The 23,491-nt window shown below is 50.5% G+C and overlaps 1 protein-coding gene across 1 annotated transcript in view; it reads right to left on the bottom strand.

The window, feature by feature from the left end:
• Ccdc33 (coiled-coil domain containing 33) overlaps positions 1-23,491 on the bottom strand; it is a 128,603-nt gene that overhangs the window by 84,759 nt on the left and 20,353 nt on the right. The window contains exon 5 of the mRNA XM_045160581.1: positions 14,215-14,362. Within this exon, the coding sequence (XP_045016516.1) occupies positions 14,215-14,362 (148 nt within the window). The remainder of the gene's footprint in view (positions 1-14,214; positions 14,363-23,491) is intronic.

Here is a 23,491-nt window from a genome sequence, read left to right as displayed (position 1 = left end):
TTCCCAGGGGCTGCTGCCAGGCCAGGGGTGGAGAGGAATAGTGGAAAAAACAGCAGGCATGGACAGGGGCTGGAGGAGCACACACGTGTACGCGTGCATGTGTACATACACTGTTCAGAGAATTGTGTGCGCCATTCTGCCCGTCCTTGCGACCCTGCCTGTCTACTAGGCTCTTGTAGTCCCACCGGAGCCCAACTCTCCCACAGTCCCCTCGGCCTCCCACTTCTCTGAGATCATCAAAGCATCAAGGGCTGGCCTCCTTCTTTTAAAAGAAATTTACTTATTTATTTATTTTTCTTTTTGGTTTTTCAAGGTAGGGTCTCACTCTAGCTCAGGCTGACCTGGAATTCGCTATGTAGTCTCAGGGTGGCCTTGAACGCATGGTAATCCTCCTTCCTCTGCTTCCCAAATGCTGGGATTAAAGGCGTGCACCACCAATGCCCAGCTAATATTTTAGTTTTATTCATTTATTTTTTATTTTAAAATGTTTTGTTTTTATTTACTTATTTGACAGAGAAAGGTGTAGGGGGGAGAATGTGGGCATGCCAGAGCCTCCAGCCACTGCAAACGAACTCCAGACACATGCACCCCCTTGTGCATCTGGCTAACATGGGTCCTGGGGAGTTGAACCAGGGTCCTTTGGCTTTGCAGGCGAAAGCCTTAACCACTAAGCAATCCCTCTAGCCCTGGTCTCCTTGCCTGGACTTTGGAAGCTCAGGATACTGGGCTCCTGGCTTATCCTGAGTGCCAATCTCAGGGCAGCCACCAGGAGAGCAAAGAAATAGCAAAATCCTGCTTCCAATTCAGGTCTGTTTTGACCCCTGTGGGATCCTGGTAGGCTCTTAGGAGGACAGAGGAGACCAGAGCATTGTCCCAGGAAGCAGGCAGGCAAACACTGGGGATAGATGAAGGACAGACCTTTAGGTGGACGTGTGGCAGAAAAAAAAAAAGGTAGGAGGACAGGTTCAGACTAAGTGCCCTTCAGGCCCGCTGTCCAGTGGTCTAGTTGGGCCTCTGTCTGTCCTGAAAAGATGGGCTAATATCCTTCTACCAGCTTCCTCCATGCCAGCCCCTGAGCAGGGGAGCTAGCTTCCTCCCCCTCCAGGAGTCCAGAGGCTGCCCAGATTTCCAGCCCTCAGGCCTCTCCTCCTCCTGGTAGAGACAGAACAACTCAACATCCTCTCCTGGGCTAGAGAGATTGCTCAGTGGTTAAAGCATTGCCTACCAAGCCTAAATAATGACCTAGGGTTGGATTCTCCATTACCCAAGTAAAACCAGATGGACCATGGTGCATGCATCTGGAGTTCCTTTGCTGCGGCTAGAGGCCCTAGAGTGCCCATTCTCTGTATTAGTCTTTCTCTTTCTCTCTCTCTCTGCTTATAAATAAATAAATAAATAACTGTGTTAGAGAGAGGAGAGATAGAGAATTGGTGCGCCAGGGCCTCAGCCACTGCAATTGAACTCCAAACGCTTGTGCCACCTAGTGGGCATGTGCGACCTTGTGCTTGCCTCACCTTTGTGCATCTGGCTAACGTGGTATCTGGAGGGTTGAACATGGGTCCTTTGGCTTTGCAGGCAAGTGCCTTGACCACCAAGACAGCTTTCTAGCCCTAAATAAATATTTTTTTTTTTAAAAGCCTCTTCCTGATGTAGGAGTTGTCCAGCAACAGAGGTGGGAGCTAGCTTCTGCAGAAAGGGTAGCCTGAAAGGGTGGCCAAGGGCTATATTCCTCCCCTGAGCCTACATGCCAAGGCTAGCAAGAAAAGGTGTCTGGAAGAATCAAGGCTCATAGAGAGAGAGAGGAAGACCTTTTCCATTAGGGAGAGAGACAGAAACTTGCTCAAGGCAGGTCACACAAAGGGCAGGCTCATCCAGACTTGATGGGTTACGCTTGTAAGCTTCCTTGACTAGTTCTCTCTGGAGCCATCTTCTTTCTAGGGCCACCTGCAGAGTCATCTGAGGTCACAGAGGAGAGAAACACCCTTTCTCTTCTGGTCTTGGCTAAGTTCCTTGAGGCTGCCAGGCAAGAAACTATTCAGGGGCTCCTCAGAGAGGGGAGAAGCCTCGGTCTGAGACAGTGAGAGTCTGGCCTGAAGTGACTTCTCATCCTTCTCCCACTCCATATCAGCCTATCATCCACACCTCCGCTCCATGCACCCCTCCCCCCAGTGCCAAAGTGGCCCTGGTCTTCCAGGGTTCTCAGCTCTCTGGAGGCTGCCACTTAGCTGAGCTGTTATCCTCCACAAAGGGATGGGCTCTCATCCTTGCTTTCATTGATTAATTGCAGTCTAATGAACCATCACTAATTGCTGATGTTGTTACAACACCCCAGGTGGGCCTCCATTCATAGAATAGCTGACTCTGAAGCCAAGCAGGTATGAGCTGAGCTCAAGACTTCCCCATGCAGGAGGGCCCTGGCTCCTCCCCGTGCATCAAACAGTGCAGCTTTGGAAATAGAGTCCCAAGGAACTCTGGTCAAAGCAAAACTCTCTAAACTTTAGGCCAGGGTATGGTGGTGCATGGCTGTAATCTCAGCAAAAGGTCAAGGCTACCCTGTACAGCAATAGGGAAGCTGGGAATGTGTGGGAGGCAGAGGCAGGAGAATCATTACAAATTCAAGGCTAGCTTGGTTTTCATATCAAGTTCCAGGCCAGCTAGGGTTCCATAAAGAGAAACAAACCAACCCCGAACCCCCCCCCCCAAAATCAAACAAAAATCCAACATCAAAAGTACCCAAAAACAAAACGAAACATTGTAAGGTCGCTGGCTACACAGCTACCATACTAAGTCCCTCCCTACTTCATCTGTTTTGGGGGAAGCCCTTCATTAGCCACACATAACTGCCTTTCCTGTCCATGGTATTTGGGGGCAAGCATGACGAGGTAGTGTCCCCCATGTAGCCAGAGAACCATTTCCTCCGGTGCTTGGTGTCAGGAGCAAAATTAGACCAACTCCACATGCCAGCCATTATCATATACTCACCCCTGGAAAGGGAACATTCTTATTTTCAATGATCCTTTTTCTTTGTTTGAGGCTGGGGGAACAACGCAAGGCCAAGAAGAGCTACTGCTGGTGCCATCTGCCAGCCTTTGGAGCGCCACACGGTGGCATAAGGTAGCAAAGCTTCCAGGCACCATCTTCTTAGGGGAGAGAAGAGGCCACCTGTCAGTGGGCACCAAAGCCCTCAATGGGGATGTAAGGACAGACCGTGCGGCATGGTGTGAGCCTGGCTGAGGTAACTTTAGAAGGTCTGTCATCCTTTCCACACATTAATCCCTGAAGAATCAGCTTTCCTGAGCATCCCCTCTCTCACAGGTCTCTCACAGGCTGCCCAGGAATTCACTCTGTAGTCTCAGGGTGGCCTCGAACTCATGGTGATCCTCCTACCTCTGCTTCCCAAGTGCTGGGATTAAAGGCGTGCACAGCCACGCCCGGAGACTGTCCTCAACCCTCTCCAGAGACAAAGCCCTCCAAACTGGTCCAGCTGAAGACCAGAGAGGAGGATGAGGGCTTGGGCACAGGATTGTGGATTTGAGCCCTGGATTCTGGCGTTATGATTACTGACCCATTGGCTTTGTTCCCTAAACATTTCAGGATCTGCTACTGGAGCTCTGTGGCTCACAGATTCTGAGTGGGATGAGAAGGGTGATCCTGGGTGCACATGAGCATTGGCAGGTGGGATTCACAGGTCTCAGGAGAGGCCTAGGCTGGACCTAGAGGTTCTGGGACCTCCAGAGTAGGGATGCGAGGATATTTGGAATGAGGAGAAATCCCAGGGAGAGAAGAGGTGGAGAGAAAGGACCAAGACATAACCAATATTTACAGGCATGGGGACAAGAGGAATGGCTGGGGGCAGGGAAAGGAATTGGGAGAGGGGTCACCATGAGAGTGAGGAGCGGGGAAGCTTCAAGAAGAGGGATGTCTGCTTACACAATTAGAGAGAACACAGTCAGGAGAAGTCATTCCCCTAGGAGGGGAAGACCAGCCAGCAAAGCTGGATGTAGGAGGTCTGAGCCACGCTGAGTTGTGGGGGGTGGGGGATGATGACAAGGGGAACTGCAGAAAACCCAGATGACCAGAACTGTTTAGCCTGCATGCAAAAATTGGCAGATTTCACATAAAAATCTAAATTTCTACAGAGAGAGAGAGAATTGACAAGCCAAGCCCCAATTCATCCAAGACAGGAAGCGGCAGCTGGAGAGCTGGGGAGATGGCTTAGCAGGTAAGGCGATTGCCTGTGAAGCCTGAGGACTCATGTTTGAGTCCTCGGGTCCCATGTAAGCCAGGTGCACAAAGGTGGGGCAAGGGTGCAAGGTCACACATGGGCATAAGGGGGCCCATGCGTCTGGAGCTCCATTGTAGTGGCTGAGGCCCTGGCGTGCCAATTCTTTCTCTCTCTCTCTCTCATAAAAAAAATGGCCTCAGGGTTACGGCCATGACTGGGCCCGGAAGGTGTGGACTTTGGCATCACTGGTGTAGCCGCTTCTGATGGCAGCCATGTGGTGGGACATAAACAGGGAGGATGCCAGGGAAGGTGGAGTTGACTTGGGCATGCTAGACAGTGTGGTGCCTGCTCCTTGAAGCCCACAGGAGTGGGCTGGGCAGGGGCAGAGGGAAGCCCGGAAAAGCCAGGAGGGAGGGCCCAGCTCTTGTGAGAGGCAATGTCTGGAGGCAGCTCTGCGCATGTGCAGGAATGAGCCGAGGTTTGCGCATCCTGCACCGAGGACTCCAGGAAGGCCTCTGCGGGCCCCACGGCTTGCCCTTGCTTCCCAAGCACACTTGCTTCTCCTGGTCAGCATTGCCCTCTGGGGTCTCCCTCGGGAGTTCAGCGCTTGGCGGGCTTAGCTCTTGCTTTCGGGGTCTGAATATGTGTTTCTGTCTAAGACCTCAGGGGCCCTGGGCGGAGCTGATAGGGGAACATCTGGAAAGAATGCTTGCAGACCTCAGTCTGGCTGAGGGGTCTTGTAACCACTGCCACCAGCTGTGTTTACAGCTCGGGGACTCAGGGAGATTCTCAGTGAACAAAAATCCTGAGGCTCCGAGTCTCGAGGGACCAAAACTACATGGAGCCGGTGGGGGTCAGGAAATCAGGCTGGGGCCCTGGAAGGTGATATGTATAGTCCAAGGGCCTGCTCCCCAGCCCTGTTTACTTTCCTAAGGGCATCCTTCTGGAAGAGAAAGAGATCCTTCTGGTCTCTGCTGGAGCTGGTGACCAGATGGGAACTGTCAGCTTCATCAGCTCCACTCCACTTCCAGCCACATGACTCCAGGCCAGTCCCTTAGCTCCCCTGAGCCTCAACCTCCTCGGTTACTGCTCGGGCACAGTGTTACCTCCCTCTGAGGGTTGTTCAGTTAGATAAGACTATGCATTCAACAGAGCACCCAGTAAGCTTAGAGTGGGGCACAATCACACCAGTGTTGGTGGGATGGTGGGGGGGGGGGCATTTTCTTCCTTGGATCGTCTCATGAGGATGGTCACTATTATGGCCAGTTTTGTTGAGCTCAACCCTCTGGCTTCTGAGACAAAGGTCACCTATGAGTCACGCTGGGTCTCCACCCTTTCTGCTCGGGTCCCTGCCCTGTGGGGGCCCTTGGCCAAAGGGAGGCGAGGGAGGTCTGGAGCCCAGGAGGGGTCCTGGGGTTGGAAGACCCTATTAGGTCCATCAGTCTTCCGACAGTTTTCTGAGAGGGCAAGCCGCTGAAAGATCAGCGCGGGAGGCAGGTGGGAAAGACTTTGTAATTTGTAATTCTGGATCATTGCTTGGGGACTCACTCGTTCTATGACCTTGGAAAGTCATTGTCACGCTTTGAGCCACAAGAACCTCATCTGTAAAATAGACATGCTGCTTTACCCAGCTCATAGAGGACAAAGTAGCTGAAATACACACACCCTTCGGGCACGTTTGCCAAGTATATGATAAGCAGTTCTACCTTTGATGTCACCCACAATTAGCACCCAGGTTATGGGCTTAGTTGTGTGATCAAGGTCGGGATCATCACGGGACCAAGTTCAAGGCTCGCCTCTGACTGAGACTGTCCGGCTCTGATACGTGCCTCACCCTCTGCCCCGTGGGGCTGAGCCAGGGCTAGCCACCCACAGAGGAAGGTGTGCCATCCCCCCATACCCAGTGCTGGCTCTGACCCCACTCATTAGCTCAGGACAGCAGGCAGCCAAAGCAGCAGCTGCTAACATTGGGAGCCCTTCCCCAGCCTCTGGCCTAAAGTCAGAATCCACAGGCCATCTCCTGGTGTCCCCCTTCCCCACTCATTAAGGCACACCCCACCTGTCATGGCCACTACCTTCCTGGTCCCTGATGTCCTCTTGACTGTCAGGTCTCTTTGTGCCAGGTTGGAAGACAGGTTTAGACACTAGCCATGTCCTATTGAGCTGAGCCCAGACAGACTAGTCAGGGGAGACTCAGGGTCTGAATGCTGGTCCCGTAGGCCTGAGAGTAGTCTGCCTCACGCACTACAGCTGGAGCTCCACAGAATACACAGCTGGCTGGAGAGCAAGCTGGACCAGCAGCCCTGCACCCGTGTGGAGGGTGAAGCCCATAGACTGGCCATGGGAAGACTGATGCCCAGAGAAGAACAGAGCCTGGCTGGAGGACACACAGGGAGACAGGAGCAGTGGCTAGACCCCTCTGGGTTCTTCTGGCTTCTTTCCACTGCACTCTTATTTTCTTCTGGTAGGTTTCACAAGCCCACTGCAAGTGCGTGGCTAAGTGCGTGTCACACCTAGCGTCATGCTTTAGACCTTCCAGTACCATCCACTGCCTGGCTCGACTGTCTCCAGAGCCCTTCAAAACCAGTTCCCATATGCGACATTCAGGCACGGGGAGATGAGGCAACAGTCCTGAAGTCACACCTCATTCGTTCATTCATTCATACAATCATTCATTCAGCAATGACTGCCTGCCAGCTTCCAGATACTGTGTTTAATAATAGGGACATAATAGTGAGCAAAAGAGACCTAGTGGATGCTCTTGAGCTAACAAATGATAGGAGACTATTCAAATAAAGGCAGGGCTGTGGAAATCCATAGTCCTGTGAAGGCATGTGATGGGAAGACACTGGCCTTGGAGACCAGGGAAGGCTTCCAGGAGGAGGTGAGGACTGAGCTAAGATCTTAAGAGAAGAGACGAGGCTATTCTAGGGGAGGAACAAAAAGGCCAGGCGTGGGAGGGGACAGGTATCCCAGAGAACTGAGGGATGCCCAGTGTTGCAGTCCGTTTGCATTGCTGGTAGAAATCACCCAGCCAAGAGCAGCTTGTGGGGAAAAAAAAGAGGTTTATTTTGGCTTACAGGCTCAAAGGGAAGCTCCATGATGGCAGGGAAAACGATGGCATGAGCAGAGGGTGGACGTCACCGCCTGGCCAACATAAGGTGGACAATAGCAACAGGAGAGTGTGCCAAACACTGACATGGGGAAACTGGCTATAACACCCATAAATCCACCCCCAACAATACACTCCCTCCAGGACGTGTTAATTTCCAAATCTCCATCAGCTGGAGACCTAGCATTCAGAACACCTAAGTGTATGGGGGACACCTGAATCAAACACCACACCCAGTGCAGTTGGAGCAAAGAGGTGGAAGGTAGGGTTCACATTGTTAGGGAGCTGGAGGGGGCGAGCGAACAAAGACACAGCCATTCTGGACCTGGAGTCCTCTGCTCTGGGGACGGCGGGAGGGCTTCGGTCCAGTAGTGCCACGGGAGAGCCTGCCTAAGTGGTAGGCTGGCAAGGGAGCAAGAGGATGTAGGTGGTGGAACTGATGGGGAGAAGTGGCCAAACACCAAGAGATGAGAGAGACGCTGATGCTTTTGGGGATAGACTGGACAGAATACAGTGATTCCTGATGCCAGGATTTGGATAAGATGCCCTGGAGAGTACCCAATCCAGTAGCCTGAAGTAGAAACCCGGAAAGGCCTACAGCTGGCACTGGATAGGACAAAGAGACAAGGACAAAGAGGAACCAAGAGAAGAAGCTATTTTGTTTCGTTTTGTTTTCAAGGTACGGTCTCACGCTAGCCCAGGCTGACCTGGAATTCACTATGTAGTCTCAGGGTGGCCTTGAACTCATGGTGATCCTCCTACCTCTGCCTCCCGATTGCTGGGATAAAAGGCGTGTGCCACCATGCCTGACAAGAAGAAGGCATTTTGGAAGCTAAGAACAGAAATACTTGTGAAGATAGTGAGTGGTCCACAAGGGCTAATACCACAGGGAAACCCTACAAGATGAGATGCTTGCTGGGCATGGTGGCACACGCCTTTCATCTCAGTACTCGGAAGGCAGAGGCAGGAGGATCGTTGTAAGTTCGAGGTCAACCTCAAACTACACAGTGAATTCCAGGACAGCCTGGGGCTAGAGAGAGACCCTACCTTGAAAAAATAAAAAAGACAAGATGCCTGTAGGATGTAGATGAGATAGCGTAGCCTCAGGTGTTCGTTAGGGGGTCTGTCAGGAGGAGAGGGTCTTGGGGCATTGTAACTCAGCCCCACTTGCCAGTTAGTTCGCTAGTTCACTTTTCTCCACCCTCACTTCTCATGTGACAATGTGATGCTTGCCTGCTCCTGCTATAGTTTCCCCACCATCAAGAAACTTCCTCTCAGCCGGGCATGGTGGCGCACACCTTTAATCCCAGCACTCGGGAGGCAGAGGTAGGAGGATCGCCATGAGTTCCAGGCCACCCTGAGACTCCATAGTGAAATCAGGTCAGCCTGGGCTAGAGTGAGACCCTTCCTCAAAAAAAAAAAAAAAAAAAAAGAAAGAAAGAAAGAAAGAAAGAAAGAAAGAAAGAAAGAAAGAAAGAAACTTCCTCTCAAAACAGGACCCACATTAGCCAGATGCACAATGTTGCGCACGCATCTGGAATTCGTTTGCAGTGGCTGATGGCCCTGGAGTGCCCATTCTACCTGCCTTTCTCTCTCTACCTCTCTCTCTCAAATACACACAATAAAACAAAATTTTAAAAACCTGTAAGGTGGAAATAAATCCTTTGCTTCCATAAGCTGCTTCTGGCCAGGTGTTTTGCCTAGTAACAAGAAGGTGACTAATTACACTCTCCAGCTATGAGGCTGCCCACTGAGGAGGCAGCAAACCAGAGGAGAGAACAGGAAAAGCCTGAGACAGAGACCCTAGGTGCTCACCTAGGGCCAACATGGGCCAGTAAGCCAAGCTGGGAGACTGAACTCAAGGCACTAGCAAATAGGGCAAGAAAAAAAAAAAAAAGATGAAAATAATATTTAGTGTGTGAAACTGTGTGTGTATTCCAGCTTTATTGAAACATGATTGGCAAATAAAATTATATTTAAAGTATATGCTGTGATTTGATATGCTAATCTGTTATGAAGGATTGCCATGTAATCAAATTGACACATCCATTTCTTTACAGTTACCCATGTATGTGGTAATGACGCATATACAAGCTAGTACTGTTAACTACAATTGCAGTTGTCATGGCTCACAGCACATTCCAAGAACGTGTTCCTTCTTGTAACCAGATCTTTGGACTGTCTAGCAAACATCTTCTTCCCATCCCTTGCCTCTGACTCAATCCCACTCTCTTTCTAAGATTCCACATTAAATGAGATAGACGGTAGTCATCTTTCTGTGTTTGCCTCATTTCCCTTAGCACAATGTCTTCCAAGGTCATCTGTGTTGTCACAAATGGCAGGATTTTCTTCTTTTTTTTTAAAAAAAAATAATTGAGTTACAAACTTATGTATGATTCATATGTATGTGATATGTAAATACGTTGTATACATAAATATAATGTAAAATATAATCATATTTTAGTTCTTCATTCATCAGTGGATGGACACTTCGGTTGATTCCATAGCTTCATGGGAATAACACTGTGATAACCATAGGAATGTAGAAATCTTTTCAACACGCTGATTTCATTGCCTTTGCATAGATATTCAGAAGGTTGATGAATCATACAACAGTCTCATTTTTAATGTTTTTAATATAAAATTTTTAATTATTTATTTGACAGAGAGAGAGAAAGAGGCAGCTAGACAGACAGAGAAAAAGAGAGAATGGGTCCTCCAGGGTTCCTAGCCACTGCAAACGAACTCTAGATGCATGCACTATCTGGTGCTATCACGTAGCTGGTTTACGTGGGTACAAGGGAATTGAGCCTGGGTCCTTAGGCTTTGCAGGCAAATGCCTTAACTGCTAAGCCATCTCTCCAGCCCCACAACATTTTTTTATGGTGTATTATATGGTGGTTTGATTCAGGTGACCCCCCATGAACTTAGGTGTTCTGAATGCTAGGTTCCCAGCTGATGGAGATTTGGGAAGTAATGCCTCCTGGAGGGAGTGTATTGTTGGGGGCAGGTGCCTTAACCACTAAGCCATCTCTTCAGCCCTCTTTATTTATTTATTTTTTTTTTTGGTTTTTCAAGGTAGGGTTTCACTGTAGCTCAGGCTGACCTGGAATTCACTATGTAGTCTCAGGGTGGCCTCGAACTCACAGTGATCCTCCTACCTCTGCCTCCTGAGTGCCGGGATCAAAGGCGTGCGCCACCACGCCCAGCTTTCCAGCCCTCGTTTTTTAATGTTTTGAGGAACAGCCACATGGTCTTCCATACTAGCAGTTTACATCCCCCTTTCCCACATCCTCACCAACATTTGTCTTTTAAAAAAGTCCTTATGGGCTGGAGAGATGGCTCAGCAGAAAAGGCGCTTGCCTGCAAAGCCTAATGACCCAGGTTTGATTCTCCAGGACCCACGTCAAGCCAGTTGCACAAAGTGGCCCGTGCGCCTAGAGTTCATTTTCAGTGTCTAGAGGAGCTGGTATGCACATTCTCTCTCTCTGCTTTCAAATGGAGAAATTTAAAGTGAATAAATTAGTTAATAAAAATTAGGAAACAAAAATAAAAATGACTTTAAAAAATGATTTTTTGGGGCTGTGTATGTGTGTGACATGCATGCATGTGTGTATATGTGTTCACATGTGTGTGGGCACACATGCATGTGGGTACATGTGTGCATGTGCGTGTGGAGGCCAGACACCAGGTGTCTCCCTCAATCACTCTCCACCTTGCTTACTAAGCTTAGGTCTCACACTGAGCCTAAAGCTCACTCATTCAGCTAGTCTAGCTTGCCCAGGGGCCCCCATCTCTCACCTCCCACCACTGAGGTGACAGGCAGGCGGCCATGCCACCCAGTACTCATGTGGGTGCTGGGGATCTGAACTCCAGTTCACGTGACTGTGTGACAAGCGCTTTTTTCCACAGAGCCGTGTCCTCAACCTAGTTTTTAAATTTTTTTGTTTATTTTTATTGATTTATTTGAGAGTGACAGAGAAAGAGGCAGACAGAGAGAGAATGGGCACATCAGGGCCTCCAGCCACTGCAAACAAACTCCAGACACGTGCGCCCCCTTGTGCATCTGTCTAACGCGGGTCCTGGGGAACTGAGCCTCGAACCGGGGTCCTTAGGCTTCACAAGCAAGTGCTTAACCGCTAAGCTATCTCTCCAGCCCTATTTTTTTTTTTATTTTTTTAATTTTTGATAATAGCCATCCAACCAGTGTGAGGTGGGAAGTCCTTGTTCTGGTTTACATTTCCCTCACAGTTAGTGATATCTGAGCACTTCTTTCTGTTTTTTTTGGGGGGGGGTAGGGTCTCACTCTAGCCCAGGCTGACCTGGAATTCACTATGTAGTCTCAGGGTAGCCTTGAACTCATGGCGATCCTTCTACCTCTGCCTCCTGAGTGCTGGGACTAAAGGCATGCACCATCATGCCTGGTCGTTCATCCACAAAAAAAAATTTGTTCATTTTTATTTATTTATTATAGAACTACAGACAGAGAGAAAGAGGCAGAGAGAGAGAGAGAGAGAGAGAGAGAGAGAGAGAGAATGGGCACGCCAGGGCCTCCAACCACTGCGAACTCCAGAGGTGTGCGCCCCCTTGTGCTTCTGGCTAATGTGGGACCTGGGGAACCGAGCCTCGAACCGGGGTCCTTAGGCTTCACAGGCAAGCACTTAACCGCTAAGCCATCTCTCCAGCCCTGTTCATCCATTTTTGAATCAAGTCGTTTTACGACTATGTGCTGTGTGAGGTTCTCGTATGTTTTAGATTAATTCCTTATTCAATGTATGTTTTGCAAATATTTTATCCCATTCCAGAGGCTGCTTTCTCATTTCCTTAATTGTCTCCCTTTCTTATTCAGAGCTTTTGGTTCGTTGTCATCCATCTTGTTTATTTTGCTTTTGTTGCTTATAGTTTTGGTGTCAGATTAAAAAAAAAAAAACATTGCCAAGACCAATGTAAAGATCCTAGGGAAAGCTGTTTTCTTCTAGGGCTTAACAGTTTCATATTTTACATTTCAGTGTTTGTAAATGAAAAGAAACAAAAACATTGAAATAATCGTGAGAAAACCGAAAACTTTAGCGTTGGACTTTCTGATACTGGCCGCATGCTGCGTTATGACTGTGTATTATAATCAGACCTGGGAAGACACGATGTTTGTTCGAGGGTCTGGGGGGCCTTGGAAATTCCTGGCCCTTCTTCCTCTGAGGGTCCTGCTTGGGGCTGGGGGGGGGCTAGTACTGAAAGGCATCTTCAGGTCCTGACAGCTGGGCCTTCACTCCCAGAAGCCCTCCCTTTTCCTTTCATTTACATCTCATTAGCACCTCTTGGAGCTGCCGGCAGCTCAGCTTGGAGCCCTGGGACGCAGGCTGAAGTCTGGCCCAGGCTCTGCTCAGAGTGTGGAGAGGAGAGAAGGGAGGCATTCTCCCCTCCCCCCGACCGCCCCCCACTAGCTGCTCTGCCCGGACAGCAGAAGCACAGGGGGGACTGGGGTGTGCCCAGCTCTCCATATTCCCACCCAGGCTTGGGTTGCCTAGGCTCCCACTGTGCGTTCCCATGGCAACAGGGTGATGGCGCAGGGTCACGGTGCCTGCCGAGGAGCCACGGGGGCCACCCGGCTACCAGCCCCGCCACAGCCCGAGCTGGATTGGTGACAAGTGGAGCCTCAGTCTCCCGAGATGATCAGCGATAATTGGTTTATGGAAATATCTGAGGGGAGAAGGCGAGTTCCCCAATAGAAACCAGACTCCCTCGCCAAGCCGCTCTCGGCCACCTGTCCTCCCAGCACTGTGGCAATGGGGCTGGGGGAGGGGAGGCCGGAAGCCGGGCCAGCCTGGTGGGGCTTTCAGACTAGCAAGTCACCTGTGGATTTCCAGGACAGCGTCAATGCCCCTTCCCGCCTGGGATAAGTGGGGGAGGGGATGAAGGAGCTGTTTTTCACCTCAGCCAGGTGTTTGACTCCTTGGTCCCTTACTCCCTATGCGCCTATGTCGGGCACATTCTTGGCAAAATGGAGAATGAGACCTGAAATCCTCAGAAGGCCCCAGCTTGGGAGAGAGAAGAGGAGTGCCTGGACCATACATAAAGCATGTTAACCAGCGTTGCCATTGTTACCGGTTCAGCTAGGCTGGCTGCCTGGAGGAGGCATCATGCTTGAGGCTTTGAAGGGGACACTTGGTGGCCGTCGTCCACCAGAAGGCTGTGGCAGGCTCTTCCCAGAGGAATGATGGGTAGGAAGTGCCTGATGCTGGTGGGGGGTGCTTATGGAGAAGGGTGGGCTAATAGGATAGGAGGCCATAGCCGCATGGGACAGTTACAGAAGGGATTAAGAGACCCAAAGCTCTTTGGAGGGATTCTATCTCAGTGTCTCCAATAGATGCAGCAAATGTTCAACCTCCGTTGGGGGGAGGCTGGCTGGCCGGCCACCGTGTTGCCTCATGATGTCCTTAGGGGGGAGTGAGGCTTATGAAGTGGACAGCAGACACAGTGTGGCATGTCTCGGCTGATATGCTGGTGAAATATGTAATTGACAGCAGCTGTTGGGGGTGTGGGTGAGGCTAGAGGGTGCATTAAAGGACCAGATCCCCCCCCCCCACCATGACAGAATGGATGTGAAGCGGGAGGACTCAGGGAGTGGTTGTGAGAAGCGCAGCGTCTTGGGCGTGGTAGGACAGGGATGCTCAGAAGCCAGGAGAGGCAGACCCCCAAGTCTTCTCTCTGACCATCACCCCCACCTGGCCCTGTGAGGTTAGCCCTTGCAGCAGTGCCCACTTTGCAGGGAACATGGCTGGTCTCCGTCTGGAGTGCCCGCAGTGTGATTTCTTGGGGTGTCACAAGCCTTTTGGAGGGAGGCTCATTTTGCAAGAACAGCCCCTCCCCAGCTACTTACACCAGCACGTAGGGCCACGGCTCCGAGCCGTCCTTGCAGGCAGGCAGGTCGGTAGCCCCGTGCAGAGTAATCATGACGGTCTCCTTGTTAGAGGGAGCCAGGTGAGCGATGTCATGTGTCGGGTCCTGGGAGGTATCCGGGGGGTCTTCTGAGCTCTCAGAGTCCTATGGGGAGAGCCAGGGGTGAGCGGTCTCATCTGATATGATATCTCCCGTTACTGCTACCCCACAACCTCTAGCTCCTCCAAGCGGCTGCCTTCCTAGGTGACAACTCAGCCCCTCTCCAAAACTACAGAGCAGTTGCCTGTGAAGCCATTTTCTCTGTCCCACATACTCTGCCTCCCTACGGCATATCCCTTGGAGGGGGGGGGCTCTCTTGCTTCTCCCCTAGCCCTAGATTGGCCCCTTCCTGCAGGAGACAGCCTCCCTCACCCTTCAAGTCCAGTCCCATGGGACAGTGCGGGCTGAGCTTGTGCAGAGCCACTACACTGGCTCCCCACCCTCCTGGCCCAGGGAAAGAGAGGAAGGGCAGACTGCTAAGGCTCTACTCCGCTTGACCTTCAAAAGACCTTCAAAACTGTGACTTCATTGAGTCCTCAGAACAATGGTGAGGGTGACCACAACGGGAGCCATGCACCCCTTCCCCCCCACAACGAGGGCTTGTGGTCACCCCTTGAGCACTCTTCTTGCCTCTAAGCTTCTCACTGTGCCCTCCCCACCTTCAGATGATGCCCCACTCAGCTGATGGCCACTCCTCTGTAACTGCTCAAGCCCCAAACCTTAGAGTCTCCCTCTCAGCACATCTTGTCAGCTTTACCTTAAATATCTCTAGATCCTAACCCTTGTCCTCTTCTATACTCCAAACACGGGAACCAAGACCTCTGGGTGTCTCTCTAGCCTTCTGATGACTGCATTGTTTTCCCCAGTCCACTGAAGCCATAAGAGGCTTTATAGTTTTATATTTTATTTATTTCTTTAAGAGAGAGAGAGAAAGAGGTGCGCGCGCAGACACACACACACACACACACACACACACACACACACACAGAGAGAGAGACAGAGAGAGACAGGAGAGATTGAGCACACCAGGGCCTCCAGCCACTGCAAACAAACTCCAGATACAGGCGTCATCTTGTGCATCTGGCTTACATGGGTCCTGGGGAATTGAACCTGGGTCCTCAGGCTTTGCAGGCAAGCACCTTAACCACTAAGCCATCTCTCCAGCCCCGCCTTTGTAGTTTTAAACTACTTCTCTGCTCCCAACCTTGCCGTAGCTCTTCGTTTCTCTCAAAATCTCACCGTGTCCTGTGAGGCCTGCAGGACCTGGTCTGGGAACTGTTCTCACACCACCCGTACCCCTCGCCCAAACTTGCTTCTGCCTCCCCGCCTTTGTCGGGGGCCTTCCCGGGGCCGGAGCTGCTCTCTGCACAGGTGACAGAAGGCTGCATCTCTTGGTTTGCTCCCTGCCTAACAAGTTGTCTCGCGAGGAGGTGAGAGCATGCCTCCTCCGGTTCTAGAAGTGTCAGCTCTGCAGACCCCCTCCCCTGCCTCTGACTGAGGAGGGCACCCCCTGTCCCTCTCCCCTCCCCAAGACCCTCGATGCCTATCACTATCTGCAGAAGAGGTGTTGATGTGTAACACCGTCTGCCGCTGGCAGGGGGGAGGGGCCCCTCCAGATGGGGGCGAGGAAAACGTCCACAGATCACCGCCTCCCAGTGTGACCCTGTCACTTGTAGGTCCACTCTAACCAGTCCCACCCAGACAGGTCACTCTCCCTGGTGAGTAGCACTAGGGCAAGAACCGGCAGGCACAGGCAAAGACCCCCTCAGGTCCGGCGCGCTGAAATGTCACCTCTCTGAGCCTGCTTTTCCTGCCTTCCAGTGGGAGAATCTGGAAGGCAATTTGTGACTCGGCCTTCCCCGGGGTCCTTGGTGTGTCTAAGGGCCCCAGCGATGGGGCCAGAAGAGGTGACTGACGTCTCTCCCACTGCTTGACAGTCTCCCTTTTATTCTACGAAGGCGTGACTGTCATGGGTGGCCTTGGAGCCACAGGAGTGAAGGCCCCCAAACAGCAATTGTTCAGTGGCCATCCCTGGCAGCCCTGGAGCCCACCAGGCCTCTGCAGGGCCCAGGGGTTGTGCTGCTTTCTCTGGCACCTCTCCCATGCCTCCCCACCCCCTCCCCACCGCCTTCCAGGAAACACAGCTTGCGGAGGGCTGCTCAGTGCTTCACTGCTGGGCCTGAGGCCAACTGCCAGGCTGGCGCCTCCTGGTGAGGCCTGCGGGCATGTGCTGCATGGGAAGGCTGGGCCCGGGGCCAGGGAGGCTGGGACCAAGCTAAGACCTGTGGGCGGGGGACAGGGGGAGAGATGGCAGCCCAGGGCCACCAACCTTGGCCTTTTGCCTCTTCCCTTCCTGCCTATAGATGGAAATTAGATGGAAATGCACAGGCTTTTCCTGGAGGTGTCCCAGCCCCTGGCCACATTGAAGACTATACAAGGAAGAGGAAATACACATGCTAGGCTACAAGGGAAGAGTGGGTAAGGGTGAAGTTGCCCTGAGGTTGCACACCCCATCTGCGGGATAGGCTGGCCCTGTGGAGGGAACCCACTTTCCCTGGGTGAGTCTGTCCTAGAGCAGAGCTACATGCTCACCATGGCCTCTCAGTCAGCCCTTTCTTAGCCGTGCAACACTGCCAAGTGTAGGTAGATATCAGCAGGTCATAGTGACACAGCCCCCCAGGACGCCTGTGGATTCCCCCACATGCAGCTAGAGAGGACCCCGCCCCGCAAGAGCTTGGAAACTGCTCATCTCCAGGGCCTTGTCCGTCCACACGTAGGCAGACCCACCATCCGTAAGCCAGGAGTAGCCTGCAAGGCAGTCTAGGGGTGTCCCTGGACCGACCATTGCTCAGGGCGGTTTTGGATGTGTAGCGAGAAGCCGCGAGAGTAGGAGGAGAGGATTGGAAGCGAAGGAGTTAAGAGCCATCCAATCGAGCCGAGCGCCAAAGGGTGGAGGGCTTCCATCTTCTGCCAGGGAGAAGGATGGAAGGAAGCCCATTCCTCCACCCTGCCCCCATCCCTTATTCCTCCCAGCGATCTGGAGAGTCGTGAAGAGCTAAGAAGCTCGGGAGGGTCTGCAGCTGAGAGCACATGAGCTGGAGAGGCTATCCTGGACCATCAAGAGAGGCACTGGGCTGGGAGGCCAGGGGTCTGGGTGCTCTGACGTTGTTTGAGCAAGTTATTAGGCTGTAGTGGTCCTTGGGGTTAGAAATGATCCCTAGCTGGGTGTGGTGGCACACAGCTTTAATCCCAGCACTTGGGAGGCCTAGGTAGGAGGATTGGCTGTGAGTTCAAGGCCAGCCTTGAGACTATATAGTAAATTCCAGGTCAGCCTGGGCTGGAGCGAGACCCTGCCTCGAATCCCTTCCATTCCTTCTAATTGCAGCATGTGAGTTTGCCTGGGCACCAGAACAGCTAGACAAGGCCCTTGACAGCGAGGAAAGAGATGAGGAGAGCAAAACACGTTTACCAAGCCCCTGCTGAGCCAGCAGGGCTAGAACCAAGGGTCTGAGGCCTCTCTGCTCTCACCATGTTGCTTTTTAAAAAATTAATTTATTTGTTTGAAAAAAGAGAGAAAGAGAGAGAGAGAGAGAGAGAGAGAGAGAGAGAGAGAGAGAGAGAGAGAGAGGGAATATGTGTGTCCTGGACCTCTCGCCACTGCAAACACTCTAAATGCATGCACCACTTTGTGCATCTGGTTTTACATAGGTCCCGAGGTATCAAACCCAGGCTGCCTGTGCATGCCCATCTAATTTCAAGCTCGCTCCTTTAACCACTTAGTCATCTCTGCAGGCCCCTCGCCATGCTTCTTTCGAAGTAGGCTCATTCTCTGGGCTCTTGGGCCTACCCCTGGGGTTTGTAAGCCCAGGATTCACCAGTAACCAAGAAACTGTGTGTCTTCAAAATAAAAAAGAGACTAGTTGAGAGGGGGAGGGGAGATGATGAAGAGCAGAGTTGCGAAGGGGAAAGTGAGAGGGAGAGGGAATTATCATGGTTTATTGTCTATAATTATTGAATTTGTCAAAAAAAAAAAAAGAATAAAAAGCTGGGCGTGGTGGCGCACGCCTTTTATCCCAGCACTCGGGAGGCAGAGGTAGAGGATCACTGTGAGTTTGAGGCCACCCTGAGAATACATAGTGAATTCCGGGTCAGCCTGGGCTAGAGTGAGATCCTACCTCAAAAAACAAAACAAAACAAAACAACAACAAAGAAGGACATGACTGGGGAAATGGCTCAGAAGTGAAAGGTTCTTGCTTACAAAGCCTGCCAGCTCAGCTTCAATTCCCTAAGTACGCATGTAAAGCCAGATGCAAAAAGTGGTACATGCATCTGGAATTCATTTTCAGTGGCAAGAGGTCCTGGTGTGTCCATTGTCTTTCCCTTCCTCCCTCTCTCTCAAATAAAATATTAAAAAGAAAGAAAACAAATTATATGTCTGAGGCAGGGGAGTATTTTCAAAAGATGACCCAGGACTGAGCGTGTGTGAAGCCCTTGCATCAATCCCCAGCCCAGCGAAACCAAAACCAAACAAAGCAAAAGCAAATTCACAAAAGGGCTGGAGAGATGGCTTGACGGTTAAGGCGCTTGCCTGTGAAGCCTAAGGACCCATGTTCAACTCACTAGAACCCACACAACCCAAGATGCACATGGTGGCTCATGTGTCTGGAGTTTATTTGCAGTGGCTGGAGGCCCTGGTAGTGTTCTTCTTTTTTCTTTTTTTCCTCTGTCTCTAGTAAGTAAATAATGTTTTTAGCCAGGCGTGATGGCACAAGCCTTTAACCCCAGCACTTGGGAGGCAGAGGTAGGAGGATCGCTGTGACTTTGAAGCCACCCTGAGACAACATAGTGAATTCCAGGTCAGCCTGGACCACAGTGAGACCCTGCCTTGAAAAACCAAAAAAAAAAAAAAAAAAAAAAAATTAAATATATTCAGGAAAGTAAAGAAAGCAGAGGCCACATTAGAGCCCAGGTACCCCAGGATTTTGGCCTATTTAACTGCACTGAGGGCACCCTTAAGCACCCAGGTGCCTTTGATCTATTCCTGTGGGTAAGTGTTCAGCCTTTCCAGTGAGTGGAAGATAAAGGAGCCCTTATGCTGAACTGTTAGTATTTCATGGCACTAAGACCCTGGTGCCCTCCTGGTAGGATCCTGCTCGGCCAAAACTCTTTACTAAACACTTACTATGTGCCAGGCACTGTTCTGAGGACTGGGGACACAGTAATGATGAAAACAGGCCAGGGGAAACCACAGAGGAATTGGCGAGATGAGCAAGAGCGCTCCTTCCATGGTGAGCCTGTCAACCAGAGCCAAGGTGACGCAGACAGACACTGAGGACACTCAAAACACACCAAAGCAGAAATCCAGAACCTGCTGAGATCTCAACACTGAAGCAGACTTAAAACACCAGCCCCCCCCCCCGCTCCCCTCCCCGCCCCCCATGGCTCAGGGAGTTTTGCGGAAGAGGGGGCGGAAAGATTGGAAGAGCCACAGAGTGGAAGGGAATGTCCAGAGGCATTGCCACCCTCCTCCCCCCCCCCCCACAATGACAGACTGATTCTCTCACATCTATGTCCTGAAAACCCAGGGGGAGTACCAGCCACTCCACTTGAGGGGGGCCCTCAGCAGAATGGGGGCAGAGACGATGGAAATGATGGTACTAACATATGACATGTCCAGACAAGGTTCTATTTAATTAAAAAAAAAAAAAAAAAACTGGCCAGGGGTTAGGAAGATGGCTCAGTTGGTAAAGTATGAGTGCCTGAGTTTGGATTTCCAGCACCCATGTAACAGCTAGACCCAGCAGCGCATGCCTGAAATACCAGCGGAGGCTGGGGATGGGGGGAGGGGGAGGAGGCAGAAGGATTCCTGGGCTTGCAGCAGAATCGGTGAGCTCTGGGTTCAGTGAGAGACCCTGGCTCCCAAACATGAGGTGTAGAGCAATTGAGAAAGATACCCAAATGTTGACTTCTAGCCTTACACATACATGCACGCCCATCCGCACACATATGAGCACACGAACACATAATACACATACATACACACGTCAAACAAACAAACATCCCAGACCACGAGCTGGAGAGATGGCTAAGTGGTTAAGGCATTTGCCTGTAAAGTCTAATGACCCAGGTTCGATTCTCCACATAAAGCCGATGCACAAAGTGGCGCGTGTATCTGGAGTTTATTTGCAAGTGGCAGGAGGCACTGGCACTCTCTCTTTCTCTTTGCAAAAAAAAAAAAAATATATATATATATATATATGCACACACATATATACATATATATGTGTATATATATATGCATGTATGTATGTATATATACATACATACATACATATATATATGTGTGTGTGTGTGTGTATATATATATATATACACACACACACACACACATGGTTCCACAGCACAGGACAGCAAACCAACCACTTCAACTAACGCCCTCTTTAAGCAGGGAACACCAAAGCCCAGAGAAGGAACACTTGTGTCATGATCTGGGAGCCAACAGAATAAGGGGGACGGGTTCTTACAGCGGCGCGGACTCTGCCCCGGCCTCACCTTTCTCCTCTTCCATCCCATCAAGGCAGGAATGTTCGGCCTTGCTTAACAATCTTGGAGTTCGATACTTGGTACGAGTGTGTGTTCGGGCATCAGTCTTGCCAGAGGCCTGTCCTGGTGCCTTTAAGTCTTTGATCATCAATGTGGTCGCCTGTACTTCAAGCACTAACTCTTTGAGATCTGGACCAGGGAAAGGGGGAGGGTGGGCGAGCCTGGATCTTTCTCAGAAGTGAGAGGTTCTATGTGTGTTGGTGCCTTGAGGGATATGGGCCATGGCCTGCTGAGCAGGGAGGCTGGACTATTGATTCCTGGCTGCGCAGGAAGGTGAAGACAGGTTGGTCCTTACTCTGCCCAGGCCTGGTAAAGAACTGAGATTTTCCACTGAGCTGAGTCACCTGGGCAACACTCTGTGACATCACAGGACAGAGCCAAAGTCCCAGGTGCAGAGCTGAAGGTAGGGTAGAAAGAACCAGAAGCCCTCCTCGGCTCCCCAGAACTCCTCGGAAACCAGTCCTCCTCTTTGAGCTCTCAGCAAAATGGGAGGTAGAAGCAAGAGAATCCCAAAAGCTCGCAGAAGCACTAGTCTGGTGTACACGAGGTGAACGGTAAGAGGCCCTGCCTCGGAAGCCAGGCGGGGAGGTTCACGCCTTTAATCCCTGCACTGGGGAGGCTGAGGAAGGTGGTTCACTGTGAGTTCGACACCAGCCTGGGGCTACAGAGTGAAGTCAGCTGGGGTTAGAGTGAGACACTGCCAGAGAGAGAGAGAGAAACTCTGCCTTTAACAACAGGTATAAATTGAGGACCAACATCTGAAGTTGCCCACCTACATGCACACAAGAACACACACACACAACAATTTAAAAAAAAAATTATTCCTTTATGAGGGTGGTGGGAAGAGGGGGAAGAGAATGGGAAAAAGACACATAAAAGATGTCATTGGTGACACTCTATTTAGATGGGATGTCAGCTAATGGTAGATCATTTTACACTGACTTCCCTTATTATAGTCTCTCACACACACACCATTTCAGTTACCCACCATCAACAATACTCTGAAAATATATGGAAAATTCCAGAAACAAGCAATTCAAAATAAATTCATAAATTTCAATATGTTGTATTGTTATGATTGTTCTATTTTAGTCTAGTTCTTTTAAAGTTGTTTTTTGGCATGTGTGTGTAGTATGTGTGGTACGGTGAACATATGTGTGTGCAGACACATTTGCCCTGTGTGCATGCATGCAGAGGCCAGAAGGTACCCCTCTCTATCATTCTGTCTTATTTCTTTGAGATGGAGTCTCTCACTGAACCAAGAGCTGCCTTTTTTTTTCTGGTCATGATGAGCCCCAGACATTCTCCAATCTCTGGGTCCTGGGGAATCAAACCTGGGTCCTTTGGCTTTGCAGGCAAGTGCCTTAACTGCTAAGCCATCTCTCCAGCCCCTAACTTTTTATATAGGTATTGGGGATCCAACTACAGAGCTCAGGCCATCTTAGACCCTCATGTTTATCTAGCAAATATGACCCATGAGCCCCAGCAATTCTCTGGTCTCTGTTTCTGCTTATAGGACTGGGGTAACAGGCCCACATGGCCAGGCCAGGCAAACCCTCTTTCTCACGGAGTCATCTCCCTAGCCTCTTATTACAGCTCTTACTAGTAATCTCTTAATGGTCCCTAAACTTTGTCATAAGTGTGGCGAAGTGTGTATGCACAGGGAAAAAGCCTAGTATATGTAGGATTTGATACTCTTGGCAGTTGTAAGCACCCATTGGGCATCTTGGGACATGACACATCCCCCATGGATAAAACAGGAATTACAGCCGGGCGTGGTGGTGCACGCCTTTAATCCCAGCACTCAGGAGGCAGAGGTAGGAGGATTGCCGTGAGTTTGAGGCCACCCTGAGACAACATAGTGAATTCCAGGTCAGCCTGGGCTAGAGTGAAACCCTACTTCAGAAAACAAAAAACAAACAAACAAACAAACAAACAGGAATTACAACTCAGGTTAATCATTATCATTGCTTTAAACAATTAAGGAGGGCCACGTAGACACCAAAAGCAGTGCTAATGTATAAAGCAAATGTTATGGTTATTCTAATTCTGAGCACCCCAGAAATTATTAGAAAGACCACCACAAGTCTTTATTAAACAGTAATTGCATGCTTGCATTAAACAGTAATTCTGTGTTTTTTGTGGGTATGTATGGATGTGTCTATATATGTGTTCAAATGTGTATGGTTACATGTGTGGGGGGGTATGCATGTGGAGACCAGAGGTAGATGTTGGGTGTCTTCCTTGATTGCACCCTTTTATTCACTTTGTTTTTGTCTTTTTTGGAAGTTGGTTCTCACTCTAGGCCAGGCTGGTCTTGAACTCACAGTGATCCTCCTACCTCTGCCTCTTGAGTGCTGGGATTAAAGGTGTGCGCCACCACACTTGGCTCATTATTCTTTGACACAGGGTCTTACATTGAACCTAGTGCCCCAGGGATGGCTTGTGTCCACCTCCCCAGCACTGGGATTACAAGCAAGCACCACTATGTCTGGCTTTTATATCGATTCTCCAGATCTAAATTCACGTCCTCATGTTTACACAGCAAGTACTTTTTTCACTGAACCATCTCCTCAGACTATATATGTTTTTAAGGGCAATTGATACTGACAAGT

This window comes from Jaculus jaculus, chromosome 10 (genome assembly GCF_020740685.1).
Source record: "Jaculus jaculus isolate mJacJac1 chromosome 10, mJacJac1.mat.Y.cur, whole genome shotgun sequence".
Taxonomy (NCBI): domain Eukaryota; kingdom Metazoa; phylum Chordata; class Mammalia; order Rodentia; family Dipodidae; genus Jaculus; species Jaculus jaculus.
The sequence above is the reverse complement of the archived record's forward strand: the minus strand, read 5'-3'. Positions and strand labels throughout refer to the sequence as shown.